This window comes from Ursus americanus, chromosome 10 (assembly GCF_024610735.1).
Source record: "Ursus americanus isolate L20-20 chromosome 10, mUrsAme1.1.p, whole genome shotgun sequence".
Taxonomy (NCBI): Eukaryota; Metazoa; Chordata; class Mammalia; order Carnivora; family Ursidae; genus Ursus; species Ursus americanus.
In genome coordinates, this window is record NC_142136.1 from 49,971,038 (window position 1) to 49,991,672 (window position 20,635).

Genomic DNA, 20,635 nt, shown 5'->3' on the forward strand with positions numbered 1-20,635 from the left:
AATATTGCTGCAATAAACATAGGGGTGGGTGCATTTATCTTTTCAAATTGGTGTTTTCATTTTCTTTGCGTATATGCCCATGGTGGAATTACTGGATCATATGGTATTTTATAACTTTTGACTCCCCAAAAACTTAACTACTAATAACATACTGTTGACTGGAAGCCTTGCAGATGACATAAACAGTTGACACACACATTTTGTGTGTTACACATATTACATACTGTATTTTTATAGTAATACCTTTTTCTTAATTTTTCTTCTCTGAATTCTGTGAATTTTTTTAAACTGTCACAAATCTCTCAAAAAATTTCCAGTATATTTATTGAAAAAAATCTGCTTATAAGTGGACCTGCACAGTTCAAACCCATGTTGTTCAAGGGTCAGCTGTTTTTGTTTTTAATTCCTGCATCTTTCATCTTGCTCCTCTTAAGTCATTCATTCTATTTCTCACACTCCCCTCCCCAGGATGTCAAAAAGCCATCTCATTCCTTCAAAACTTACCAAGCCTGGGGCACCTGGCTGGCTCAGTTGGAAAAGCACATGACTCTTAATTTTGGGGTCATGAGTTTGAGCCCTGTGTTGGGTGTAGAGATTAGTAAAAAAAAATATAATAGTAAACTTTTAAAAACTTTTCAAGCCTGGGGGCACCTGGGTGGCTCAGTCATTTGAGCATCCAACTCTTGGTTTTGGCTCAGGTTGTCATCTCATGGGTTGTGGGATCAAGCCCCACGTCGGACTCCATGGTCCCCAGGAAGTCTACTTAGGGTTCTCACCCTCTGCCCCGCCTCCCATATGCACAGGGGCACACACGCTTGCTTGCATGCTCTCTCCCTATCTCTCTCAAATAAATAAATCTTTAAATAAACAAAACAACAACAACAAAATCCCGTTAAGCCTGAATTCCGTGAAGTCTTTAAGAAAAGCCCTGAGTCTAATAATTCTTGTGAAAGTCCCAGTTACTTCTAATCCTTCATTCTGTTCTTCCTTCTTCACATGTGTTCTGTACAATACTACCGGGATGTATATTATTTCTTTTTATTTTTCAGTTATATGTTTAACTATAGGCCTGTAGTGTTTTGTACACATTGAATGTCTTGTAAATTTTTGCCAAATTAAATTTTTTAGAAGTTTATCTTAAGTGAAAAAATTTTATTAATGCAGTATATTTTGCTTTAAGCGTCCCAGTGGGAGAGACCAGAAGGATTTCAAGGAAACTTAAAAAAGGTAACTGAAGCACATTGATAGCGTCTTTGCTTTAAACTGATTGGTTTCTGGGGTTTTGGTAAAAGAGTTCTGTTAAGCAAACTTACTTCCAAAGAAGCCCCCCTACACACACTTTGTTCCTTTCTTCCTATAATTCTTTTGTGAGAAGGTTGGGTGGAGGTGAAAAAGTGATATCTACCTAAAAACTCCATGCAGAGCAAATATTATCAGTTGATTTGTAGTCAGTTGTCATTCACATGGCCCTGTCCATCTGCAAGGAATTGTTCCTATCTTTCAGAGGTGCGACATTTCTCTCTGTGAAAGTTAGTTCATGATTTGTGTTCAAACCCAGCTTCCTGGCCATAATCAGTACTGCTCCTCTAACTCCCGGGTATTAAGAGGAAAGGGAAGGTAGCTGATTCTCTGCCTTAGTTATTTAATATAGTGTAACTACATCATTATCTTCAGTTCATGCTGGTTTTTTCCTCCCATTAGACAGCAGGGAAGACTGTTTGGGTAGAAGGAGTTAGTGAAGATGGTTATACCTACTACTATAATATAGAAACAGGAGGTAAGTACTACCTTTGATTATCCTAACTATATAAAATTGTACCTGGAACTGATTATTAGCCTGCTGATGAAGGGAACTTGGGAATTTTAGTATAGTGATCAACATATTCCATAGCATGTATTACTTCTGTAATTTAAAAACAATACAGTGGAAAAGCAGGAAGATTTTCATGTATAATATACTGTGCTGCTCATTATTCTAAATTGATACTCCATTCACAAATTTTAAAAATAATTTTTACTTTATTCCTATTATTGGTTTTTAGTTTATTATAGAAATATAATCATTACCTTGAAAGGTACCTTAGAAATCACCTAATTCAACTTGCCTTTTCCTTCTAAGAAAACAAAACCGAAGTTATTTTAGCAGTGGCTGAGATTGTCAAATTTTCACTTTTACTAATTTAATGTTTCAGTTATATGTAAATATTTATAAAACATACATAACTATTGTTTCCTAATTACTATCTAAGTTTTTCAAGTTAACATTTTTTTCTAACTTAATTTTATAAAATGGGTCAGCAAGTAATTGTAGTTTCTCCTACAATTAAATTTACCAGAATGTGTGTAGTATCAGCATAACTTTGAGAGGCTTTATTTATTTATTAAATTTCTACTATCCAAACACAAAACATTAAATCTCTTAGGAGGAAAAGGCCCTATTAGCCTCCAAGTAGATACAACAATAGTAATGGTTTTAGCTCAGTAAAATTGAGGTACTGAATCTTTCTAAAGATGAAATAATATAGTCATAATCTAGGTGGAGAGTTGGATCTGAGCTCAATGCATAGCTTCTTCCATTACCAGCTATCTAATTGTGGGCAAGTCACTGAACCTGTAGTTGCTCTTAAGTAAAATTGAGATGATCATGTATACTCTAGGGTCATAAAGGTCAGGTATCTATAAAGTGCCCAGAACAGTACCTGATACGTAGTAGGTGCTTAAATTATTTCCTGAAAGTTTTTTTTTTTTGTTACTCATGTGAAATATAGATAAGGAAATAATGTTTTTTATGTTGGAAAGCACCTTATTTTTTTTTAAAGATTTTAAGTAATCTCTACACCCAGTGTGGGGCTCAAACCCTGAGATCAAGAGTCGAATGCTCCATTGACTGAGCCAGCCAGGTGCCCTGGAAAGCACCCTCTTTTAATAAGAGGCTATACAAATTGATTTGCCCTCAAACAGTTTCAGTTTATATGTAGACAAGTGTAATTATTGATACAGCCCCTTTCACTCTTAAAACTGTCTCAGTTGGACAGTAAATCTTAGGATCCCTTTCCCTTTTAGTACACTAAAAATAGAGACTAACTGCAAGATAATTAGAAATGCTTTCATTTAACTAAAAGCCCAGTAAACCACTGGATGGCAGTAGAGTTCAATGGAGATTATTTTTTTCCTAGTATAAAAATGACAAATTATATTCATTCAGGTCTTCACAGTATGATTTCACTCTGTGAGGATCCCAGAAAATCTTCATGATAAATAAATTCTAGGAAATCTGATGTGTGCTCATTAGCATGTGTTTCCTGATACTGGTGTCAGATAAAGTGTGACAGTCCTTAGAAGGTATTGCCCAATTCTTACGTCTCTTTCCATAGGGGCTGTAGTTTATGCATCTGGAATCCAGATTGAAATCAGCTCTCAAAAGATAAAAGGGCAAGAGCTTTGGGAACTCTTATTTATTATCTTCTTGATCGAGTGATAGTGTAAGATAGATGCAGTGATGTTAGTAGTATATTATGAAAAAAGTTAAAAAAATAACACATTTGTAAGTGACAGGGAGTATTATATTGGGAATTACTTCTGAATAGAATAGGTAACATGACTATTAAAATGTTTTGAATAGAATCCAGATGGGAAAAACCTGATGATTTCATTCCACACTCTGGCGATCTGCTTTCTAGTAAGGTCAATGAAAAGTCACTTGATACCCTAGAAGAGTCTAAATCATCAGATTCTCATAGTGATTCTGATGGGGAAAAGGAAACAGAAAAAGGAGAGGCCTCTACAGAAACACCAAAGCCAAAAATAAAGTTTAAGGTAGGTTCTTGATTTACTCTTTATAGAACTTTACCAATTTATAGAAAGCTCGACAGACTTACTCAGTTTTCTCATGAAGATAGAAATAAAGCCAAGACATAGATTTTTAGCAAATGGATAAATGGTTATACCACTTACGAGTATCTACCTGGTGGCAAGGCAGTGAGTTCATTTTTAGACCTCTTAAGTTTGAGATACCTCTGTAACATCTAGAGAGCTGTATGAACGTACAAGTCTGAGTATCTATATCTAGGCTAGAGGTACTAATTTGAGTATCATCAGCATACTGGTAGTAATTTAAATCTCAAAATGGGTGAGATAACCTGGGAAAATGACTTTGGGCAACATTTAACATTAAAGTGACAGGCAGGGAAAGAGGAGCCCATAACGAAAAGAGTGGCTAAAAAGGTAATGCAGAGAAGCAGAAGAACTTAAGGTCCAAAAAGCCAAAAGAATAGAGAGCGTCAAGGAATAATTAGGTCTAGAACAAGAAAAATGTCCATTGAATTTTACAGTAAAGAAGTTCTTGAAGCCCATCTAGTAGTTTCACCAGGGTTTGAGGTGGCAGAACTCAGATTATATTGTACATCTGAAACTAATATTAGACTGTATGTTAACTAACTGGAATTTGAACAAAAACTTTAAAAAATAAATAAAGGGGTGCCTGGGTGGCTCAGTTAAGCGTCTGCCTTCAGGTCATGATCCTGGGGTCCTGGGATCAACCCCCATGTCAGGCTCCCTCCTCAGCAGGGAATCTGCTTCTCCCTCTCCCCCTCCCTGCTGCTTGTGCTCTCGCTCACTGTCTCTGTCTCTCTCAAATGAATAAATAAATCGAAGGGAGGGAGGGAGAGAAAGAAGGAGGAAGGAAGGACGGAAGGACTCCAGTTATAGAGGAATTGAAAAGTTGTTCATGGTGTATATGTGGTTTGGATATGAAACAAAAACTAGAAATTGGTTGTTAGGGTGATGGCTGCGCATTGACTCTTAATCATGAGAGATTTGTGATAGTGATGTTTTCATTAAGAGGGACTCCAAAGAAGGTAGAATGGGAATACCAACAAGGTGGATAGGTTGGTCTTGAACAAGGAATAAACTCATTTTCAGTAAGAAGGTAAGGTTTTCCTTTTTTGTAAGAAGGTAGGAGCATGGATGAGTTGGTATCAGGGAGGAAGTTGAAAGAATCATACCTTTTTAGCCTCAATTTACTCATTTATAAAGAAATCAAGGGGTGCCTGAGTGGCTCAGTCTGTTAAGCCTCTGACTCTTGCTCAGGTCATGATCTTGGGGTCCTGGGATCAAGCCCCACATCGGGCTCCCCGCTTGGCAGGGAGTCTGCTTCTGTCCTCTCCTCCCGTTTGTGCTCACTCTCTCTCTCTCTCAAAGAAATAAATAAAATCTTTTAAAAAAAAAATCAAGATTGCTTGCTGAGAGTGAGGAGCTTTGAGTAGCTTGACAACATTAATGAATTGAAACAGTCACTGAGCTGGTGTGGGAGAGGAAATGAACCAAGTAAAGGATTGACAGGTTGCTGCTGAATCCCCAGCCATGTCAGAAAAGTAAAATTAGGGGGCGCCTGGGTAGCGCAGTCGTTAAAGCGTCTGCCTTCGGCTCAGGGCGTGATCCCGGTGTTCCGGGATCGAGTCCCACATCGGGCTCCTCCGCTGGGAGCCTGCTTCTTCCTCTCTCACTCCCCTGCTGTGTTCCCTCTCTCGCTGGCTGTCTCTCTGTCACATAAATAAATAAAATCTTTAAAAAAAAAAAAAAAGAAAAGTAAAATTAGACATTTCTATAGTATTGCTAGTCCTGCTTTGTGATCTTTCCAGGAACACTCAGGAGCCCAGGTGGCAAAGCAAAAAAGACACATAGCATTGATCTATGGCCTGTGGATAATGGATAATGTGGATAACATTACTGGCCTAAGTAGTGAGGGAAATTCAAGGATGCCGGAGAGAGGGTACTTACAGGCCACATCTAGGATCTTGTCATTTCCTAGAATTTTTCTAATCACCCCATAATTCTTGGTGGAGCTTAGGCCAAGGGATGTATCCAGTTTGTAGAGGAACAGCAGCAAAGCCCTTATAGTAGCCATCTCATGATGTTTATATTTCTTTGTTGTTGCTGTTTTATTTTTTTGAGATTTTATTTTTAAGTAATATCTTCTTTTTTTTTGTAAGTACACCCGTCATGGGACTCGAGCTCATAACCAAGAGATCAAGAGTCACATGCTCCACTAACTAAGCCATGCACACACCCCCATCTCAATACTATTAATTTCAAACAAATAAAATATTACAAAATACAGATAAACAAAGACAGACTACCTATATCCCTGCTACTTCCCAGAGAAAGCACTGTAACATCTTGGTGTTTTCTTGGTCTATAATTTTTTTTTATTCAGACTCGCATACATTATTTTAAAATATGGAGTCATACTGGGGGCACCTGGGTGGCTCAGTTGGTTGGGCATCTGCCTTCTGCTCAGGTCATGATCCCAGGGTTTTGGGATCGAGCCCTGCATCAGACGTCCTGCTTGGCAGGGAGAGCCTGCTCCTCCCTCTCCCTCTGTTCCAACCCCCCACTCATGCACATGCTCTCTCTCACTCTTAAATAAAATCTTTAAAATAAAATAAAACAGGGGCGCCTGGGTGGCACAGCAGTTAAGCGTCTGCCTTCGGCTCAGGGCGTGATCCCGGCGTTATGGGATCGAGTCCCCCATCAGGCTCCTCCGCTATGAGCCTGCTTCTTCCTCTCCCACTCCCCCTGCTTGTGTTCCCTCTCTCACTGGCTGTCTCTATCTCTGTCGAATAAATAAAATCTTTAAAAAATAAATAAAATAAAACATGGAGTCATACTATAATAAGGTCTTAATTGTTTTGAAATTTAATCTGTCACAAAGACGTCAGTAAGTCTTCATCCACCAAAATAATGTATAGTTTTCTGTGGTATGAATACACCATTATTTACTCAGCCGTATGTAGCTGAATATTTCCTTTTCTTTTTTTCTTTTTTTTTTAAAGATTTTATTTTTTAATTTTATTTTATTTTTTAAAAGATTTTTATTTAACAGAGAGAGACAGCCAGAGAGAGAGGGAACACAAGCAGGGGGAGTGGTAGAGGAAGAAGCAGGCTCCTAGCAGAGAAGCCTGATGTGGGGCTCGATCCCAGAACGCCAGGATCACGCCCTGAGCCGAAGGCAGATGCTTAACAGCTGTGCCACCCAGGCGCCCCTTATTTATTTATTTGACACAGAGAGAGACAGCGAGAGACGGAACACAAGCAGGGAGAGTGGGAGAGGAAGAAGCAGGCTCCCAGTGGAGGAGCCTGATGTGGGGCTCGATTCCAGAACTCTGGGATCACGCCCTGAGCCAAAGGCAGACACTTAACGACTGCACCACCCAGGCGCCCCTAAATATTTCTTTTTAATAACCACTGAGGACTAGAGGAAGAAATACCTGGAGACACATTACTACTCAGTGTTTAATTCTCTGCTGACACTGAGTATCATAAATTTTGAAGTCTTCCCAGTTTGTATGGTTGTGTAATTTTTTTTTTAATTCCAGTACACTTAATGTACAGTGTAGTTTTAGTTTCAGGTGTATGGTGTAGTGACTCAGCAGTTCCATACACCACCTAGTGCTTATCACAACACAGGCATTCCTTATTCCCCATCACCTATTTCCCCCATTCCTCTACCCACCTCCCCTCTGGTAACCATCAGTTCGTTCTCTATTGTTAAGGGTCTGTTTCTTGGTTTCTCTCCCCCCTCTCTCTTTTTTTTTTTCCCTTTGCTTGTTTTGTTTCTCAAATTCCACACAAGTGACGTCATATGGTACCTATCTTTGACTTATTTCACTTAATATTGTACTCTAGCTCCATCCATATTATTGCAGATAGCAAGCTTTCATTCCTTCTTTTACGGCCGAATAATAATCCATTGTATATTATCATATGGTTTCACTCATTTATGGAAAATAAGAAATAGAGAGATTGATAGGAGAAGGAAGGGAAGAATGAAGGGGGGGTAAACAGAAGGGGGAATAAACCACAAGAGACTATGGACTCTGGGAAACAAACTGAAGGCTTCAGAGGGGAGGGGGGTGGGGGATTGGGATAGGCCGGTGATGGGTATTAAGGAGGGACGTATTGCATGGTGCACTGGGTGTTATACACAACTAATGAATGAGTCATGGAACATTACATCAAAAACTAAGGATATACTGTATGGTGACTAACATAACATAATAAAAAAGAATATTAAAAAATAATAATCCATTGTATATACATATACCACATCTTTATTCATCTATTGATGAGCACTTGGGCTGCTTCCATAGTTTGGCTATTGTAAATAATGCTGCAATAAACATTATTTCCTGTAGTTTTGATTTGCATTTCCCTGATGATCAGTGATGCTGAGCATCTTTTCATGTGTCTGTTGGCCATCTGTATGTCTTTGGAGGAATGTCCGTTCATGTCTTCTGCCCATTTTTAATTGGATTCTTTGTTGCGTGGATGTTGGTTTGTATATGTTCTTTATATATTTTAGATACTAACCCTTTATTGACTATGTCATTTGCAAAATCTCTTCTCCCATTCAATAGGTTGCCTTTTAGTTTTGTTTTCCTTTGCTGTGCAGAAGCTTTTTATTTTGATGTAGTCCCGATAGTTTATTTTTGCTTTTATTTCCCTTCCCTCAGGAGACATATCTAGAACAATGTTGCTACAGCCAATGTTAGAGACCTTACTACCTGTACTTTCTTCTAGGATTTATGGTTTCAGATCTCACATTTAGGTCTTTAATCCATTTTGGATTTATTTGTGTGTATGGTATAAGAAAGTGGTCCAGTTTCATTATTTTGCATGTACCTGACCAGTTTTCCCAATACCATCATTGAGGATGGTCTTTTTCCTGTTGTATATTCTTTCCTGCTTTGTCAAAGATTAATTGACCATAAAATTGTGGGTTCATTTCTGGGTTTTCTGTTCTGTTCAGTGGATCTGTGTGTCTATTTTTGTGCCAGTATTGTACTGTTTTTATTATTATAGCTTTATAATATAACCTGAAGTCTGATTGTGTAATTTTTTTTTCCCCGTAACACTTGATAGACCAGTGATTGGATAGATCCATGTTGGAGGTTTTTAGCTCCCACACAAGAGACAAATAAGGACAAAGATATTTAAGGGTGCTAGCAAAAAAAATGTTAATAAAATGATTCTGTGTGGATGTGGAGCTCTTTAATGAAGGATGTAAAATTTGTGCTCAACATCACTGATCATCAGGGAAATGCAAATCAAAACTACAGGAAGTCATCACCTCACACCTGTCAGAGTGGCTAAACTCTAAAACAAGAAACAACAGGTGTTGGCAAGGAAGTGGAGAATAAGGAACCCTCTTGTGCACTGTTGGTGGGAATACAAACTGGTGTAGCCACTGTGGAAAACAGTGTGGAGGTTCCTCACAAAGTTAAAAATAGAACTGCCCTAGGATCCAGTACTGCTGGGTATTTACCCCCAAAATACAAAAACACTAAGAGGGATACATGTAGCTCTATGTTTATTGCAGCATTTACAACAGCCAAACTATGGAAGCAGCTCAAATGCTGACTGATAGATGAATAATTATGTGGTGTATGTATATACAGTGGAATATTATTCAGCCATAAAAAAGGAATGAAATCTTGCCATTTGCAATGACATGGATGGAGCTAGAGAGTATAATGCTAAGTGAAATAAGCCAGACAAAAATAAATACCATATGATCTCACTCGTGTGGAATTTAAGAAACTAAACATACGAGCAAACTGGAAAAAGAGAGGGAAAGATGGTCCAAGAAATAAACCTTTAACCGTAGAGAACAACCTGAAGGTTACCAAAGGGAAGATGGGTGGGGGATGGGTGAAATAGGTTATGGGAATTAAAGAGTACACTTACATTGATTTAAAAAGATCAAAATAAAAAATTATTCCCTGTGGATGTGATGCTCTGTAATGATGTAAAATCTAGATGAGGTCAATAAACTCAAACACAAGGAGATGTTAAGGCATTAGAGATGGTAACAAGGTTGGACAGGAGGTATATTAGAAGTAAGGAAGCCAGCAAGCCAGAAGAATAACTTACTGTGGCTAAAGGTGGGGGTGCTTTTGGAGTTCTAAATTTCACAGGTAGGGCATTTTTGAGTGATGACATAGTTCAAATTAAAAGGTACATTGATGTAAGGATTTAATATTTGAATACTATGTATGTGCTATATATGAGGGAAAATAAATAACATTAAGTAGCTGAAATACAGTTGAAGGCAAAAGTCATTGATTGTGAAGCTCACAGAACAGGTTAGGGAAGTTTTAAGGTCCAGGATGATGAGTTTGAATAGAAAGAACATGGTTAAAGTCAACAGTGAATATGGAGTAGTGGCCAAAAGTCATTATTGTGTAAGGAAGCACGGGAGAGAACCGTATAGACGGTGGTATGAACCTCAGAGGAGAAGGCATTTATTACAGTGCATTAGAATCAAAGCATACATTATGATCTCAATAAAAATCTTTTTTAAAAAAGTCACAGCCTGGAAATAGTCCAGAATGCTAACAGAAAGTAGATACTGCCTCCTGGTTTTATGATGGAACAGCATGAGGGAATGAGTTAATATCCATTCAAAGAATCAGAGACAGAACAGTGCCCTAGGACTGCCACCCATGGTTGTGCATTTTGCAGAGACTGAAATCTAGTGTATGGTCCATTTGCTTAACGGGATCATAGAGCCTTGTTTTCCCAGATAAAGGGGTGCCATAAAAATAGTAGCCCTAGCCAAGGGCTCCCATGGGACCTGCTTCTACATCAAGGGTGTGTGTTTTTCTCATTTCACATAGTTACCAGTTATATATTCCATTGAGGCTTTGGCAATCACCTCAATATGAAGACAGATTTCAGTTAAGACTGATAGATTGAGAGGCGCCTGGGTGGCTCAGTTGTTGAATATCTGCCTTCGGCTCAGGGCGAGATCCCAGCGTTCTGGGATCGAGCCCCACATCAGGCTGCTCCGCTGGAAGCCTGCTTCTTCCTCTCCTACTCCCCCTGCTTGTGTTCCCTCTCTCGCTGGCTGTCTCTCTCTTTGTCAAATAAATAAATAAAATCTTTAAAAAAAAAAAAAAGACTGATAGATTGAGGGAGTTCTTTAAGTAGATAGTGTAGTAGGGTCTAATGACATGGCATTAAATTCAGAAAAGGCACAGTATAAGGGGAGATCACTATTGGATATATAAGTAAGGAGAGAAAGCAGAAAAGAGGAGAAGAGAGGATAAAAAAAGGCTAGTGTATGTCTTTACTGGAGAACATTGGGGCATCTGGGTGGCTCAGTCATTTAAGCGTCTGCCTTTGGCTCAGGCCATGATCCCAGGGTCCTAGGATAGAGTTCCGCATTGGGCTCCTTGCTTAGCTAGAAGCCTGCTTCTTCCTCTCCCTCTGCCTGCTGCTCCCCCTGCTTGTGTGCTCCCTCACCCCCTGTCAAATAAATAAATGAAATTTTTTAAAAATCATAGAATTTTAATAGAATCAGATTATTTTAAAAACCAGCCTTGGCCTGTGGTATCTTAACATTTGACATTAAAAACCTAATCAAGAATTAAAATTCTTTTATGTATATTTCTTGTTATGTGCAAATTAAAATTATGTGAGTTAATATATTATTATTTATAAATCAGTAAGATTATGTTAAAGAAATTGTGTCCCTCTAGTTTTGCTTGAAGTATGTTATTTCTTGACTTTGACATTTCAGGAGAAAAACAAAAACAGTGATAAAGGAACTGAACCAGAAATGCAGAAAGAAAAAAGTATCCAAGAGCAAAATTCATCAGGTCCAAATGAAGAAAAGTCCAAAGCTCATAAAAAATCAAACCCATATGGAGAATGGCAAGAAATTAAACAACAAGTTGAGTCTCAGTAAGTACCTGAAACTTAATCTCCCTGTTACTACAAATTATATTTTCTGTTTAGTACTTGCATACATTGCAGTAACTAATTTCAAGGCTAAGGTGCTCATTAAAGGTGTGTCTTGTTTCTTTTAATTCTAGAGTGGTTTTCTCTCTTCTAATTAAGTATTTTTAAATATTTGAGACTGTAAACTAGTGGTTATTTGAAAAAAGTAAGTTAATGAGGGGTTTTTTTTGTAGGAGAGATGCTATTTATTTATTTAAATTCCAGTATAGTTAACATACAGTGTTATATTTGTTTCAGGTGTATAATAGAGTGATTCAGCAATTCTGTACATTACTTAGTGCAACCTCTAATGATCTTTTTAATTCCTAACCAAATATAATATTTCTTTTGACCACACATTCACACACTAATTCACACCATGTACACATGTGCATTCTCACACTCACCATCATTATTCTGTTGGACAAACAAATATCTGCATATTCAGTAAAGGCTTCATAAGGTATGTCTAAAGACAAAAAAAAAAAGCTTCTATTTTGTTACCGTCTTAAAAATGGTTTACGACACTTCACTGAAGTTCTAAAGCCAGTATTCAAGGGTGCCTGGTTCACCATCTGCCTTCAGCTCAGGTCATGATCCCAGGGTCCTGGGATCAAGCCCCAAGCTCTACGACCAGCTCCCTGCTTAGCAGGGAGTCTGCTTCTCTGCCCCCCTGTCCCTCTCCCCCTCCTTCCCCTCCTGCCCTCTCTTTCTCATAAATAAATAGACTCTTTAAAAAAATAAATAAAATAAAGCCAGTATTCAAGAAACAGAACAGTTTTATCAATTAAACAAGATCATGGTAGGGATGTTACCTGATTTATATTATTAGCTTACATGTTTAAATTAGTTATTGTCTTAGGAGCATTTACACAATAAAAGGAAGAAGTCACGCCTAGCTCCACAAATTAGTGTTTCTTAAATGTTTAAATAATCTTCAGGTGGAAAAAAAAAGTACATGAGTTAGCAGTTTTTCTCCAAAAACATTAATGCTTTGAATTGGTAATGTAAGATGACTACTCTGTGGATACTTTTACAGTGAAATTATTTATTATTAAAACTGTACTTTAATGAAAAGATCATATTTTTTCGTAAGATAGAATAATGCGGGTTTTGGCCAGCTTTATACTGACAGTCCCCAACCTGTAGTGGTGTGACATGGGATTTTTTGACATTAAGATGGTGCAAAAGCGATATGCATTCAGTAGAAACTGTACTTCAGATTTTGAATTTTGATCTTTTTCCCCTGCCTAGCAATACACTGCTGTACGGTTCTCTCTCATACACTCCCAGGCAGCCATGTGACCATGAGGGTAAACAGCCAGTATATTTCAAACCACTCTGCTTTTCACTGTCAGTATTTAATAAATTACATGAGATATTCAATACTTTATATAAAATAGGCTTTGTATTAGATGATTTTGCCCAACTTAGCCTAATATACGTGTTCTCAGCTTATTAAGGTAGGCTAAGCTATGATGTTAAGTAGGTTAGGTGTACTAAATGCATTTTCAACTTAACAGTATTTTCAATTTATGGTGGGTTTATTGGGACATAACCCCATCATAATTGAGGGAAGATCTGTATGCTGTTCTAATAAGAATTAATTCTCCAGGGATAACATACCATAGTATAGATTAAAACTGCTGTCAGAATGTTAGCATTATTATGATAGTTTAGGTTGTATTAATGTAATACTAGATAAAATGCATTTAATGCAGAATACTGCCAGGCACCGTGATAAGCCATACTGACTACGTATACTGAAATTGCAGAAATAATAGGCTGCATTACTTCAGCCCCTAAGTGATTTTTTAAGTGACTTACAGTAGGAAAATGGCCCTACTATACCAATATCTCCTATACTTAAAGCTAAGATTTCTAAAATTATGTTTTCCATGTGATAAATATACTGTAAAACCATTCTTGTTAAATTTTAACCTCGTCAGCCAGTTTCACATGTGATGGATTATGTTTGACTTCCTAAGTAGATAAACCTAATTTTTAAAAGGTTCCCCGTAAAAATAACCAATATATTTTTATTATAGAAAATTTTTGGAATTGAACAAAAGGATAAGAATAACTCAGTTACCAAGAGATAATAGTAACATTTTTAAGTATTTGCCCCAGTTTTTATCTTTTTCCCTATTTAGCATTATATTAATATTTTTGTACTTTTTAAAAATATTGTAAATGTTATTTTTTAATTGTTATATAATATTCTATTAGATGTACTGTGATTTTACTCAGCCATTCCTTTTCTGTTGGGGAGTTAGGTTATTTCTGCACTTTTGGATTTTATAACATTTTGACTAGTAATATATCACTGTACACATTTCTGACTGTTTCTAGAAATGGAATACCTATTTAATGGTTATGAACAAGTTGAAAATCTTGATACACAGTGCCCAATTACTTTCCAAAAAGAGCATACCAATCTATACTCCATCAGCAGTTTCTGAAAGTTTCTGTCCCATTGGACCTTCTCAGCATTCATTACTCCTGAGCTTTTAAATATTTTTTTAATTTTTAATTTAAATTCAATTTAATTAACAGTGTATCAGTTTCAAAGGTAGAATTTAGTGATTCATCAGTTGCATATAATTAAATATTTTCTAATTCAGCAAAAAAGTATCTTATTTTAGTTTTCTTTGATTTACTGGTATGATTTTCTTCATATATTTATCAGTATTTTGTATTTACTCTTCTGTAAATTGTCAATAGTCAAAAGTAAGAACTTGCAAAATTAGGCCCCTCTGGTTTTCAAAGCAAAGTGCTACAGGGATTCATCTTCCTAGTGCAGGTTCCCATGCCTGGAATGAGTGTCTGTCTCTCTCCCTTCTCCATGCCCACGGCATCCCTCCTTTCTACAGTCTTGTGGCTCTGACTGCATCTCCACCCTCCCTACCCTCTTAGATGTGGACTCTTCTCTACATTTAACTGTGGAGAGTCTGTTCTGCCAGTCTTGGGGTCGTTTTCTGGGTTATTTACACTGATGTGGGTATTATCCAGTTGTATGCATGGGACAAGGTGAGCTTAGGATTGTCCCACTCCACCATCTTCCCAGAAGTCCTCCAGCCATTATTTCTTTAAATAAGCTTTCCACTCCTTTCTCCCTCCCTTTTCTTTCTGAGACTATAATGATGTGTACACTATTTTTGTTGTTGGTGTCCTAGAAGCTCCACAGGCTGGCTTCTTCATTCTTTTCACCTTTTTTTCTCTTCTGATTAACTAATTTCCAATATCTGTCTTCAAGCTGTCATATTCTTTCTTCTGTTTGGTCTACTCTGTTGTTAAGCTCCCTCTCTGTTGAATTCCTTCAGTTTAGTCATTGTATTCTTTAGCACCAAAACCTTTTTGGTTCCTTTTTGTTTTCTATCTCTTTGTTGAACTTCTCATTTTCTTCTTTTGTTTTCCTTATACATTAAGTTGCATATCTGTCTTCTCTTGTGGCTGTCAGAGCATCTGTAGAACAATTATTTTGAATTCTTTGTTGGGCACTTCTTAGTTCTTGATTTCTTCGGCCAGTTACTGAAGGTTTACTATATTTCTTTGGAGGAGACATTTTTCCTAATTCTTGGTAATCCCTGTAGCCTTCTATAGGGGTCTGCACACCTGAAAAAGGAATCACTTCTTAAAAAGACTTTCTGGACTGACTTATCTGTGGGTAGGGCAACAACAGAGCATGCTGTGATTCCATGTCTGGTGGTACAGGGCACCAAACACGGGCGTGTGGCAGCACTGGGTCCAGGAAGCATATCGTCTCTTTGGCTCAGGGCATTAGGATCCAACAACTGTGTACTTCTTTGGAACACTATGGGTATTTCACAGTGGCTATAAGGGCCAGCCACAGCTGCCTGTGTAGTAGCAGGCACACACAGTGATGGTGTCCAGACCAGCAGCAAGGGCTGGAGCCACCTACAGCTTCATTGGTAGCTTCAGGGAGCTTGGCTGTTAGGATACTCTCCTGTGGCTATACAGTCACCTCTCATGAGGGTACACTGCAGGGGGGAGGCTGGTGTCAGAGGTTGGACTAGGGGCATACACGTATGCAGCTGGAGGAGCTAGCTACAGATGAACGTGATCAATCAGGCCAGTGACAGAAGATGTGGCCTGATCCAGATTTGGACCCCAGCTGCAGGGGTCCTAGCTGTTAGCATGATGTTCTGTGCTGCATTATCTACACCCATCGCCAGTGTATACGCTGCAGTAGAGGCTGGTAATGAGCGTCAGGGTGGTGGCATTTAAACGCACAGCTAGCCCTGAGTGTACGAATTAGCAGTAGGGGATCAGCCACAGATCTTGCATTTGCACAGAGGCCAGAACTGCCAGGCTCTGGAGGGATTCAGACAGTTGACATCAGGGAAATCTAATACCTGTTGGGCAAAATACCTGGTGAAATCGATGGGAAGTCTGGAGTAGTTGTGCTGTCTGTTGGTTCCTTCTTCAGTGGCAAAAGCTTCTAAGTTTGTAAAGCAGGTCATTGTGAACCACAATCACTCCCACTGCATGGCTGTTCTTGGTAGATCCTGCCTTTCTTCCTTATTCGTAGCCATCTCTCAGCTTGCCAAGATAAAGTGAAACTGAAATGGGACCTTCTTGCAGTGCCCCAAAAGCTAGATAAGCTGGTCACTCACCCCATCCTTGTTATCCTGGTGAAGGGAATAACTGGGAATTTCCTCTTGTTTCTGAGCAATGCCACCTTGGTGGATGGGATGATGCAGATGAAATGAAGTTGTCTTCTTTCTCTTTTGTAGTTCTCAGGGTTTTTTATGTTGCTGAAATATCTTAAGAGGATTCCAGAGCTCTCCCAGAACTGTTTTTCTTCGCATATAGCTCTCTAATTATTGATCGTTTTGTGGGGGATGGAGGCTTGGGTCTCCACTAAAGGATTTTTTAAAATTTGTTTTTACTTAATGAATCAGCTCTTGATTGTGTCTGTTTTATTATGCTTCCATTTATTAGTGGATTTTCTCTTCATCTATTTTTACCTTTAGTTTCATAATTTTGTTACCCTGACTTTTTTTTTTTTTTTTAAGATTTTATTTATTTATTCGACAGAGATAGAGACAGCCAGCGAGAGAGGGAACACAAGCATGGGGAGTGGGAGAGGAAGAAGCAGGCTCATAGCGGAGGAGCCTAATGGGGGGCTCAATCCCATAATGCCGGGATCACGCCCTGAGCCGAAGGCAGACGCTTAACCGCTGTGCCACCCAGGCGCCCCCTACCCTGACTTTTCTTAAGTTCCTTTATTTTTTGTTCTTTCTTCAGAGGAACACTTAGACTGTGACAGGACATGAGGAAGGGATGTTTTTGTTTCTTAATGAAAATAAAGTAGTTTGGTCTCTGAATATAGTTCTGGCCATATATCACATAAACTTTGAATGAAGGTTCCTTCATTCCATTGTTTTGTAACAGTTTAGTATTGTATTTTTACTTACTTTTTCATTTGGTAGTTTTCCAGAAGAGTATTTTTTTTGTTAACCTTAAAAATAAAACTGCCAGGGGCACCTGGGTGGCTCGGTCAGTTAAGTGCGGATTCTTGATTTTGGCTCAGGTCATGATCTCAGGGTTGTGAGATGAGCCCCACATCAGACTCTGCACTGGGTATGTAGCCTGCTTAAGATTCTGTCTCTCCCTCTCCCCCGCCCCCCACCGCCCCTACAATGCATGCTCTCAGTCAATCAGTCTGCCAGTTCTTTACCAGCAAAAATGGGTTTATTCAGGAATAGCAGAGAATTGCAATCCAGGACAAGCAAACTGTGGCAAAACCATAGGCAAGTCCAGAGAACAAAAGAGAGAAATGCTCTTTTATAGAAAAAAGGGGGGTATTGGGAAGGCTGTTATGAACAAAATAGGTCAATTAGAGTAAACTGGGAACTTGAAGTATAGTGGCTTTTCATTGGCTGAGTTGTGATGGTCTCACATTGGCTAGACTATTTGCAGGGAGCCTGCTGCAGCTGGATCCCAGGACCCTGAGGTCATTACCTGAGCTGAAATCAAGAACTGGCCTCTTGACTAACTGAGCCACCTAAGTGCCCCACTCTCTTTGTAGTTTTGATTTGCATTTCCCTGATGATCAGTGATGTTGAGCACCCTTTCATATGTCTGTGGGGGTGGAGAAGGAAAGCCTGCCTCCTGCTGGAATACTAATGTGGGTCTTTGGTCGCTTCCTGTTGGGTTTGCAACTGAGGAGTGGTAGGGTATGAAAGCTCCCTCTGCTGGCCTCCTGACTCCATTCTAAGTGAGGTTTCCTTTTATTAAATTTTCTAATCCCCACCCTGCACTTTTTTTTTTTTAACTCAAGACAGAAGTGTATTTCTCTCTCATGTAATACGCAGAGATAGAAGTTAATTCAGAGCAGGTAAGTATCTGTATTCCATAAAGTCATTCAGTGATGCAGTTCTTTCCATCTTGTTGCTCTACCATTCGTCAGGGTGTTGTCTGTTGAATTATCAAAGCTGGGTCACTGCCACATCCATGTTTCTGCCCTTGGAAAGGAAAGAGTGCTGGAAGACATAGCCAGTGTTTTACAACACCCAGGAGACCCATGACTTGAAATTAGTTTACATGGCTGGCCATACCTAACTGCAGGAGAGATTCCAAAATGTAGTCTTGAGAAACCATGTGTCCAGTTAATACCCTAATACTAGGGAAGAAAGGGAGAATGAATTTAAGGGATAAGCACCAGTCTGCCACAAGATAACTAACAGACTGATGTTTGTTAAAAGTTCAGGGATGAGTAGAGCTTCTGAGTATCGAAGGGACAGTGAAGGAACCTGCAAAGGACAATGTTTGGCATAGAGGCTTCTGTTATGGGGACAGTGAGGATTCCAGGGCTCCTTGACTCAATGTTGGTACTGCAACAGGCGCTTAATAAACACTTCTAAAAGTAAAGGAGCAGTTGTGCTCAGTGTGGGTTATCCAATGTGTAAATGAGCCAGACTTCTGAAGCCTTTTTTCCTTAATGTTCACCACACAGTCATGGTTGGAGAAAAATATCTGTGGAGTTTGAGCTTTGGTTTTGGTTTTGTGGGTTTTTTTGAGTGCGCTTATTTCTTTTTCTGTTTGTTTTTTCTTTTCTTTTCTCCTTTTTCATCATGGGAAGTATACTTTTTATTCCCCAAATCCTATTTTACCCATTGCTGCTCCAGCCTCCCCTTTGGTAACCATCACTTTGTTTTCTATAGTTAAGATTCTATTTCTTGGTTTCTCTCTCTCTCCCTCTCTCTTTCCCTTTGTGTTTCTTAAATTCCACATGAATGAAATCATATGATATTTGTCTTTCTCTGACTTATTTCACTTAGCATGATACTGTCTAACTCCTCCATATCATTGCAGATGGCAAGATTTCATTCTTTTTTGTGGCTGAATAATATTCCATTATCTGTATATACACCACGTCTTTATCCATTCACTTGTCAGTGAGCACTTGGGCTGCTTCCACAGTTTGGCTATTGTAAATAATGCTGCAGTGAACATAGGGGTGCATGTATCCCTTTGACTTAGTGTATTTGTATTTTGGCCATAAATACCCACTAGTGCGATTACTGGATCCTAGGGCAGTTCTATTTTTAATTTTGTGAGGAACCTCCGCACTATTTTCCACAGTGGCTGCACCAGTTTGCTTTCCCACCAATAGTGCACAAGGGTTCCTTTTTTTTCCACATCGTCACCAGTATCTGTCATATTTTTTATTTTAGCTGTTCTGACAGATGTGAGGTACTATCTCCTTGTAGGTTTTTTTTTTTTTTTTTTTTTTTTTTAAGATTTATCGATTTAGGGGCACCTGGGTGGCTCAGTCATTAAGCATCTGGTTCATTCAGCTCAGGTTCCCGGGATCGAGCCCTGCATAGGGCTCCCTGCTCAGTGGGAAGCCTGCTTCTCCCTCTTCCACTCCTCCTGCATGTGTTCCCTCTCTTGCTCTCTGTCAAATTAATAAATAAAATCTTTTTTAAAAAAAGATTTATGGATTTATTTTAGAGTGTATTTGCACAGGCAAGTGGGGGGAGGGGCAGAGGGAGAGGGAGACAAAATCCTCAGACTCCCCAATGAGCAAGGAGCCTGCTGCAGCTGGATCCCAGGACCCTGAGGTCATTACCTGAGCTGAAATCAAGAACTGGCCTCTTAACTAACTGAGCCACCTAAGTGCCCCACTCTCTTTGTAGTTTTGATTTGCATTTCCCTGATGATCAGTGATGTTGAGCACCCTTTCATATGTCTGTTGGCCATCTGTATGCCTTCTTTGGAGAAATGTCTATTCATGTCTTCTGCCCATGCATTATTTAGCTTTTTGGGTGTTGAGTTGTATTGGTTCCTTCCTTCCTTCCTTCCTTCCTTCCTTCCTTCCTTCCTTCCTTCCTTCCTTCCTTCCTTCCTTTCTTTTCTTTCTTTTTTTTTTTTTTTAGATTCATTTATTTGTTTTAGAGAGAGAAAGTGTTTGCACACACAGAGGGGGAGCAGGAGAGAAGTAAACTCCCCTCTGAGTACGGAGCCCGATGCCAGGCTTAATCTCACAACCCTGAGATCATGACCTGAGTGAAATCAAGTCAGATGCTTAACTGAGCCACCGGCACCCTGCATTGTATCAGTTCTTTATATATTTTGGATACTAACCCCTTATTGGATATGTCATTTGCAACGATCTTCCATTCAGTAGGTTGCCTTTTAGTTTTGTTGATTGTTTCCTTCACTGTGCAGACAATCTTTATTTTGATGAAGTCCCAATACTTTATTTTTGCTTTTATTTCCCTTGCCTCAGGAGATGTATCTGTAAAGAAGTTGCTATGGCTAATGTTGAAGAAATTACTGCCTGTGCTCTCTTCTAGAATTATTATGATTTCGGGTCTCA

General features: G+C 38.9%; 1 protein-coding gene across 3 annotated transcripts in view; it reads left to right on the top strand.

Annotated features, from left to right (window-relative positions):
- The window catches only part of WBP4 (WW domain binding protein 4), a 69,161-nt gene that overhangs the window by 11,106 nt on the left and 37,420 nt on the right, over positions 1–20,635 (top strand). For all 3 annotated transcript variants that reach the window (XM_087865114.1, XM_087865112.1, XM_045811058.2), the window contains exons 6-9: positions 1,181–1,227; positions 1,702–1,777; positions 3,623–3,816; positions 11,585–11,748. In XM_087865114.1, coding sequence (XP_087721240.1) covers positions 1,181–1,227; positions 1,702–1,777; positions 3,623–3,816; positions 11,585–11,748 — 481 coding nt within the window. The remainder of the gene's footprint in view (positions 1–1,180; positions 1,228–1,701; positions 1,778–3,622; positions 3,817–11,584; positions 11,749–20,635) is intronic.